We start from the raw sequence: 9,456 nt of genomic DNA on the forward strand, positions 1-9,456 counted from the left end.
TATGTAAACATAGTGTGATGCCTATTAGAGATATAATATCTTCTAAGTGATGTAGTAGTGTATTTTGCCCTTATAAAATTACATATAGTGTCATTTATGAGATATGGTATATTGGATGGAACAATCGTTGTATGATCGACTAATTGCAAGTTCATGGGAGAATACAAGAGAAAGGTTTTGGACATAAAACGACATTGACATAACAATATACTTAGTAGTCACAATGATTAATCATGATTTTCTTACTATTGCAACTCAATCTTATCAATGGCAGAGAGAATTACTCTAAGAAAATTATATTCCTAGACTCTAAGACTTAGAAAATTGGACTCATTTTGCTTGTGCAAGATAACACGTGATCCTTAAGGTCAAGTGTCACACTGTCAAGTTGTAGATGAGCTTGGATTGCCTTTCCATGTATTTACACTACCCTTGAAACTCGATGTGTGACGTGAATATAGGCTTAATGCCATTAAAAACTGTCCAAGCTTGTCTACTCCAAGCCCTTTTGGTAAAAATATTCTACTTTTTCCACTTGACTTGGACATTGGGTTTCTTGCCAAATATATATGCGAAACTTGTGATGATACAATAGTTGAACAAAGTTGTCAATGTGAATGTCCAAATCTTATAGGATATACTTGAGTCATAACATTACACCTCTATACTCTACAGCCCGAAAATCAATAGATAGTTGGTGCAACCAGATTGCTTCCTTCTCTACTTCCGATGCTACAATGTACTTTGCCTCTGTTGTAGACAAGGTTATGCACTCTTGAAGCTTCGACCTCCATGATATGACAGCCCCGCCATAGGTGAAAAGATAGCCTTCGACTTCGGTCGTATTTGCAAATCCGAAAATTTGTTGTACGTCTTCAGTTCCTTTTAGATACCTAAAGACGGCCTCCCAATGCTTTCGTCTTGTGTTCGACATGTATCGGGTGACGACCCCCATAGCGTATGCAAGGTCGCGTCGCATCGCCATCATAACGTACACGATACTTCCTACCGACGATGCGTAGGGTAACTTTCCAATGAGCTTTCTCTCCTCATCTATCGAAGGAGAGTCTATGTCTGATAGACTGATCGACGTCTGTAGCGGAGTCGATGCTGGCATCACATTCTCCATATTGAAGCACCTCAGCACCTTTCGAATGTAGTTGGACTGGGTGAGCCACATAGCCTTTTTTTTCCAATTTCACTTGATCCTCATGCCTAGTATGTGTCGGGGTTGTCCGAGTTCCTTCATCGCGAACTTGTCATGAAGGCTCTACTTTAGCTTTTTGATTTCGGCTTGATTGCTCCCTGCAATAAGCATGCCGTTGTCGTATTGGATCAGGGACTCGTAAGCTAGATGTCGAATATACATGCATGGGTCGGAGTCGAACCTAGTGGTAGCCAAGTTGCCAAATGTAGGAGTCAAACTTATGGTACCACATCCTCAACACATGTTTTAAGTTGTAAAGGCTTTTCTTCAATCAACATATGACGCGACCTTCCTCCCCCTTCGCTGTGAAGCCTGCCGGTTGAGACATATAAATGTATTCTTCCAAGTCTTTGTGTAGGAATGTCGTCATCACGTCCAACTGCTCGAGCTCTAGGTCTTCAGTCGCCACGACTCTGAGCAGGAGCTGAAGGGTAGTCATCTTGACTACTGGTGAGAATATCTGGTCGTAATTGACCCCATGTTCTTGTTTGAATCCTTTTGTGACAAGCTGTGCTTTGTATTTGTGTTACCTGTAAGTAACAATCGGCAACGGTTCGGTTCAGTTTGAGAGGGTCCAAACCAAACCGTTTAATTTTTTTGAAACCTGAACCAAACCAAACCAAACCGTGAAACCATTAAACCGTAAAAACCGCGGTTTCGTGGTTCGGTTTCGGTTTTCAACATAGGTCAAATTTTTAATTTTTTAAAATTTATAATATTTCATTATTTAAAATTTTTAAAATTTTTAAGATGTTCCTAAAATGTGAGAATAAGTTGTAAAAATGAAAAGATTGTTTAAAACAAATTTTAAATTTTTTTAGAATTTTTAGAATTTTTTTAATAAAAAATAAAAACTGTTAAACCGTTTAAACCACGGTTTTTGACAGTTGAAACCAAACCGAAACCGAACCGAACCATTTAAACCGTTAAGCCAATCTGAGCCGATTGTTCGGTTTCGCGCGAACCATTGCCGATTGTTACTCATAAGAATATACCGGGAAGCATAAGGGGTGGAACACGATAATGTGGTTAATGTGTATGTGTAATGTGTATGAGTGTGTGAGGATGAGTATGTGAGGATGAGTATGTGTATGAACACAAGCACATTTGTGTGCATGTATAGAAAAGTGACAGAGTGGGTAAGTAATGTAACTCCCTACTTGTCTCATTCTTTTGTAACGGTTACCTCTTGTACTATATAAACCCCACCCATGGGGCATAATGGAATATAGCTTTTTCCCTCTCATTTTGTATTTGTCTCATTGTTTCTCTTTCCTTCTCTTTCCCTCACATGTAACCCCCTTGGGAGGGGGGTGGATCTATTCTAGGCTTCACCCCCCACCCAACAACAATTTGGGCTTCTCTGAACCGGTGACATTTATATCGGAAGACCCATTTGCAAGGCAGCGACTTCCTTCCACTTGGTAATTTGACTAGCGTCCATGTTTGATTCTAATGAATCGAGTCCATCTCGGATTTCATGGCTTGTAGTCATGTGTTGGCATTTGGCGCGGCTATGGCTTCCTTGTAGGAGCTCGGTTCGCCTACATCCGTGTCATTGACGTAGTCAAGGCTCGGTTGATAAAACTCTGTTGGCCTTCGAACACATCTAGACCTCTTGGGTGACGATTTTGTTGGTTTGATTTCTTCAATTGGCTCCGGCGGCCGATCGATATTACTTGAACCGTCTTCAGGAGTCCTGTTGGATGATTCGCTCCTGCAATAGGATTTCAGCGATGTCAAGTCATCCTCCCCGTTTTCAGGAGTGATTGATGGAGGGAGTTGTTCCTAGTTCGGTTCGGCTCGGCCTCTTGGCACCTTAGCCTATTTGGGCGAGTTGGTCATATTGACTCTATGGGTTTCGTGTCTTGTCAATCTCGTAATGTATAGAATGTTGGAGACGATTTATGTCATTGCCAATACAAGATCAAGCCAACATACTCCATGGAATCAAGGGCGAATGAACTGTGAGATCGAAAATTATTAATGCTCTATTGCTTAGGGAAGTTGCTAACCAAAGGACGACAATGAAGAAGTGGATAACCTACGAGAAGGAGGGCCCTTTGATCCCAAGAGGTAGGGAAACATTTGATAGGATCGAAGGCCATGAGGTATGAGACAATGGGACACCAACATTGAATATGGCAATTCGAGTACTTTCATACACTGGTCATAAATGGATTGTAGATCCCGCTCTGATCAAAGTACAACCAAAATGGCACATATGTACTCATGAAAAGACATGGCTACGTAAGTTCAGTTGGGACGCTTTGCGATGGACGTGGCACGATCCTTATGTGGGTCAAGGAAGCAAAGTCATCCATTTCTTCCAATTCACAACTAGATTAGGTCACCACACTCTAGCCACTCAAACCGTCCGAGAGCCGTTTGTTGCAAAGGTATGACACACATATCATGTTCCTAATACAATTATCACTAAGTTTTGGTAGAAAATCTGGAAACAACAACACACTAGACGAATTACCACGTTCCAATGGTTATTAATACATAGGTCACTACCGGTTGAAGCGTGGCAGCGCGGGAACCTTAGCTCTTCTAATTTTGTTGCGTGCCCAAATGCAACAGAATCAATCCGACATGCTTTGTGGGACTGCCTAGAGACCCGTCGAATATGGCGGGGGTTGGCCACCTATTGCAGTTATGCTAGGTGCAAGGCACAATCAAGTAGGGAAAATTGCCCAAAATTTACTAAAGATACTAACAAGCACGTCCCTAACACAACTATAGTTCCGTATTAGGATAGATCTGATGGTTGGACTGAGGTGGGAAGTAGGAAGACATCTTCACACGTATCTCATGACAAGCCTGAGCACCATGTGTCTATTAATAATCTAAAGGAATTTCCTCCCTTACAGAATAGGTATTCTGCTCTCGATATAGAAAGGTTTGTAAACGTGGTTTAAACGGGTCGGCGGTTTAGGGTTGCCACTTGATCATTTTCTTAAATATTTTGTTGAACAACCTCTTTTTATTTTTAAGAATAATTTGGACATTTTAGAAGAAATCTTTAAAATTTTGAAAAATAAAAATTTGTAGTATTGAAAATTTTAAAAACTTAAAAAATTGAATATTTGAATTTTCACCTAACTTGAAAACTGACACTGAATCGCGAAACCGTAGCCTTACCGGTTTAATGGTTTAACGGTTTACTTTTTTTGTAATAGTTCAGTTTAAATGGTTTCGTGGTTTGGCTTGGCTTGGTTCAGTTTAAGTTTAATTTTTTTTGAGTAGTTTGGTTTGAAATGGTTTGAGTTTGACAATCTCAAACCGAACCGAACCGTTTTGATTGTTAATGACATTATATCAAGTAATGTGTGTGTGTGAAGCAAACATTAAAATAGTTGTAGAATTACAACTTATATCTACAAAGCATGTTTCTATGGTTGCCATTTGCGTGGTTTAATGATTATTTACTTGTATCCAAAGTTGGGTCAATGCCCTTTGGAGATCACACAATCCACACTTACAAACAAACATGTTGATTGAGAATCCAATGATTCATTCCATACAATAATACTTCATTTGTCTCTAATGCACAGAAAAAGAGAGAAAGTGGTCTAAAACCATCTAAAATGTTGATTTCCCTATGTTATTGTTTATTTTAATGCAAACTCGAGATGTGACATATGCATATGGATAAAAAAGTGTCTCTTAAAATTCTTACCCATCTTTTGGCTCCCTTTGTTTCATTGGTTGCAATCAAACCTTTACTTGTATACTTGACACCAATGGATCCATTACAAGAGCGTCAAACAAGAGATTATTCCTAGATTTGCATTTAATTAAGGTGCATACAAGATCTTGATGATCAATAATGATATAGCCTTCTTGTTGCAATGTCTAGGACATTGACCGATGGTGTTACCAATACATATACAAAGTTGATCAAACAAACAATATTAGATGACAATTGAAAATTATGCACAAGAGTTAACCACATAAAGTTTTCTTTCCTAAAGTGTTTAATGAAAGCATCATATTCGATTGCAAAATGCCTTGATTTTGTAGCCTATTTTTTGACAATCATGTTTATCTCTCCACAACAAGTGTAGAGTATATGGACTTCGAATGAGTTATGTATCTATACACATAAAAGGATGAAAGCTTTAGTTTAAAAATTTTCAACCAAAGTTTACTCGTATTTTGAAGAAACTTTTAAGATGTCAACACTTATTTTGATTCAAGGATATGAAGAAACAAGGTTTTATATGAGTTTTACGATGTGATGAGTTGTCCATTGTTTATGAATGTATTTTGATGAATCATGAATTAACAACAAAAGCATAAATATTTCTATAATACCTTGTCCTTGAAAACATAAATTTTCACAGGTAGGCTTTAAAAAACAATTAGAATATGATTAAAGAGCTAATTAGTCCATGGTTTGTCCCACATATTCTTTAAAGGAATATTCCCCATCCCATCCTAGAAAAGGAGATAGATTACTCAAAACTTGAGTTTATACATAACTATCGGCGTCCCTATTCACAATCAACAAAAGCCTGAGATGCATGGCCATGATGCGCAAACATTAATGCATCACTTCAGATCAACTCTTAAATTGCAATGGTTGTCTTAAAACTAGGGAAAAAAAAAACTAGGAAAAAACATTTGAAACGCTATGAGCAAGAGAACATGAAATATTTGAAAAAGGATTTTGAATCTCGTCAAAATGCTCCTATTTTGTTGTGCCTTCCATGGAAGTATTGTACTTATTGTCAATATAATGGTGAATGGAAATTGGAACACCAATACAAAAAGCCTCCTTGTATACGTTGTTGGAACTGGCACTTTCTTGCCTATTTATTGCATGTCGGGATAGTTCTCGAACATTCTAAATTCAATGGCCACTTTCATGTCTATCTACCCAGGAATAATTTCATGTCTCCTTCCAAAGCAATGTATGTGAGATGGCATGTTGGCCAATAAATGGACTCCCTTACCCAAAAAGAACTCACAAAACCTAAAGTCTCTTATGTATCTATACCATACCTAACTTATTAAAAATGGCAGTGTCAATATCTATTAGGAGATGTGGAATCCAAACTTCTACATAAAATGGCCACTAATTGCAATAGTATATTCCATGCCATCATTGACATGAGAGTTTCCCCAAAACTAGTAGACATAAAATTCATAGAGAATAAAAGTTACTCGACCCCATCATGTGCCATTCGTCTTACATGCTTCCTTCAATCATTATCTATATGATAATACAAACAAGCGTTCCACATGCCATAAAAACAATGTTATGGTTGTGAGTGAGATACAACATTATGCTACAAAAGTCTTAGACAATCATTTAAGCACATGATGTACTAGTTATAAAGTCAAAACAATTATGAGTTTGCATTGCTTTGAAACTATGTGATATCATATTGCAAAACCTTATTGCAAGCTGAGGAGATGTAGAGATAGCAAGTTTAAGGTCAAAGAACGGGAGTTGCAAAATCACATTTATATTTCATATGCCACTTATAAAGTCAACTACGACATCTTAATCCCACTTAGGGTTCATGATTTGGCCCTCGTTTTATCCACAATGGCCTTATAATGTCACCCCAAGTCATGAATCAAAGTGACATTAAAAACTTTATTCTCCACCTTGTGGCCTCTCCACCACCATTCACAATGTTGATATCTCTGTATCCATGATGATCATATAATCCTAGCCCTTGTCATCAATCAAAGCAACACCACACATTAAAGACATCTTTCTCCATCCATTTCTCCTGATCCCTTGGTGGACTCTTTCAATCCCATAAAGATTTGCAATCTCCACTAAGAAAAAACATTTTGGTGAAGTTCCCATTGTTGTTTATGATTGTTCAACATTGACTACAACATTATGACTCTTTAACACTGTTGTGGCATTCACATTTTTCAGTATACATATCTTTAACAAACAATACTTGCCTGGAAGGCCTGGTTTACTTCAAAATGTCCACTAAGAAAAACTTGGCGGTATTAAAGTTTCCATTGTTGTTTATGACTATACGAGGATAACAACATTATGACTCTTTAACACTGTTGTAACATTCACAAATTTTCACAATAGATTGTCTCATATCATCCACGACATGGCAACTAACAAATCTTTAATAGACAATACTTGCCCAGAAGACCAGGTTTACTTGACAGTCAAAAACCTAACTTATTTTTATGTTTGAAATAAGTATCAGAAGATTCCCATATAATTAATTTACACTTGTTTGCCTGTATAATTAGTATACAATTCAGATGCCAAAAAATACATGTTTTTCTGTGACATAGATTTCGCAGTATTTTCGCTGACATGATTGAAGAGTTGTTCCTCTATAACAGAAGGGCAATCTGCATACAAAAACCCCGCAATTCCACTCAATCCTATTCTTTACTCTCTGCTGGGATAAAAAGCTTTACATAGTTCTATATAATACGCATTCTTAACCCATCCTGCAAGGATATATTAGTAGCGGTTAACACAACTATAGAAAGCTCTCATGTATACATCATGGTGTTTAGGATGTTAAATAAATTTTGTGCAAGAAACCAATGTCAGACTCCTCTCCATTCTATTAACAAATGTTTAAATGTCTGTACGAGCTTGAAATAGATCAGTCTCCAATTACTCAAAACAGATTGCAAAATGAACAACATGGCCAGAACGCATACCAAGAAGAGTGTCAACCGATTCGCTCATTCATAGCATAATCAATCATTGAAACCCAATTTAGAATGAACTTGCATGTAACATCCCAAGTGATGGGAAGAAGTTTGCATACAAAGATCATTTTTGTTTTGTAATGAATCACTATTCGAACTCCTTGAGTATTAGATTTACAAGGAGTGGTACTGCAATCTCAATGGAAAAAACTGAATTTTATCAGTTAAAACCCCTGAAAGCTGTAGGAAAAAAATTGTCGAGCAAAAAACTGGAAAACATTACCACTATCAAGTCTTTCCTCAACAGTAGGACAGGGAAGAGATCTTGAATTAGAATAATCATTGATTATCCTTTCATTATTTCCCGAGCTTAAAGGGAACAAGCCAGTCTGAGCATCATTTCTTGGTGTTGGCATTATGTCTTTCTGACTGCCATGTTGAACCAAACCTTTCTTACATAGTTGGCCTGAAGATGAGGAAAGGCATAGAGAAGGAACCTGTACATGGGTTAATACTGTCCTATTTTCCATGGTTTCACTATGTTCAGATAGCATATCATGGTCAATGGCATCTCCACCTTGTTTATCAGTTGATGATATTTCAACTTCACTCTGGCTTACTTCGCCAGAGACAAGATTCACATTGCAACTATCAGTACATTCAGCAGATATTACCATAGCTTCCGAGGGCATACTAGGTCTTTCCATAGCAAAAGCAATTACTGGCAAATTCAATCCATTTGGATTGCCCTCAGCATATGCCGTCATAGTATTTCCTTGTGATTGTTCCACCACCAAGATTGAGTTATCTGTTTCATAAAACTTTTCTTCCTCTGCTTGAGCTACAGATTGTAACATCTCCAAGCTCGATGGATTTTTCTCTTCTGAACCTATATCTTCTTCATCTGAGTCACTAAGGACAATGACATCTATATCATCTATTTCTGTATCTGAATCTTCGATTGTGAGGCTCATAGGTATAACTGAATTTACTTCATCATCAGTTGTACCACATGTTAGAAGCAATCCTTCCAGTTCTTGACAATTTTCTTTTTCATTCATATTGCTGCTAAAATTGTAGACCCCACTTCCCAACTTTGATGAATCACTCTCATGGCTAGCACTTTTAGATGTTGAATTTGGATGATAATGCACTTCAGTTTGTTTCACTTTCCATCTACCATCTCGTCCTCTCTTTATTCCAATTTTAAGTGGAGAATTACTTTCAACTGTCTGAATTTCCTCTAACTTAATGGTTTCTATAATCTCTTCTCTATTTATGTGGGTTGCATACATGCTTTTTAAACCAGATGAGCCATCAGGTGAGCGCCAGGGCTCCTTAAGTCTAGCTTCACCACCTAATTTAGGTCTCCAATGGCCATCTGGTTTCATCTCAACTTCAGTCACTTCTTCACCATAAGTTTTCATCTGATTGCAATTTAAGAAAATTCAAACAAACATGTCAGTAGAAAATAAATACCAAGTTATGTGCAGCGGTTAAACACAAATCATGAGGGAAAAACTCTGAAGTATCCCTGGATTTTTGTTACTTCCTCAGATGCCCCAGAATTTAAACTTTAACTT

General features: G+C 37.5%; 1 protein-coding gene across 2 annotated transcripts; it reads right to left on the bottom strand.

The window, feature by feature from the left end:
• Nucleotides 1-7,745: 7,745 nt before the first annotated feature.
• Nucleotides 7,746-9,338, bottom strand: LOC147847423 (uncharacterized). 2 transcript variants are annotated; one of them, XM_087339214.1, is made up of 2 exons: nt 8,157-9,338; nt 7,746-8,062 (listed from the first exon to the last, which is right to left on the bottom strand). In XM_087339214.1, the coding sequence occupies exons 1-2, from the start codon at nt 9,298-9,300 to the stop codon at nt 8,022-8,024; spliced, it is 1,185 nt and encodes a 394-aa protein (XP_087195340.1). In that variant the 5' UTR covers nt 9,301-9,338; the 3' UTR covers nt 7,746-8,021. The 2 variants fall into 2 exon arrangements, with proteins under 2 accessions (XP_087195340.1, XP_087195341.1); XM_087339215.1 differs by having other exon boundaries at nt 7,746-8,113.
• Nucleotides 9,339-9,456: the final 118 nt, after the last annotated feature.

This window comes from Azolla caroliniana, unplaced genomic scaffold (genome assembly GCF_043228905.1).
Source record: "Azolla caroliniana isolate FFs.n. ecotype wild unplaced genomic scaffold, voAzoCaro1.0.p SCAF_1048, whole genome shotgun sequence".
Lineage (NCBI taxonomy): Eukaryota > Viridiplantae > Streptophyta > Polypodiopsida > Salviniales > Salviniaceae > Azolla > Azolla caroliniana.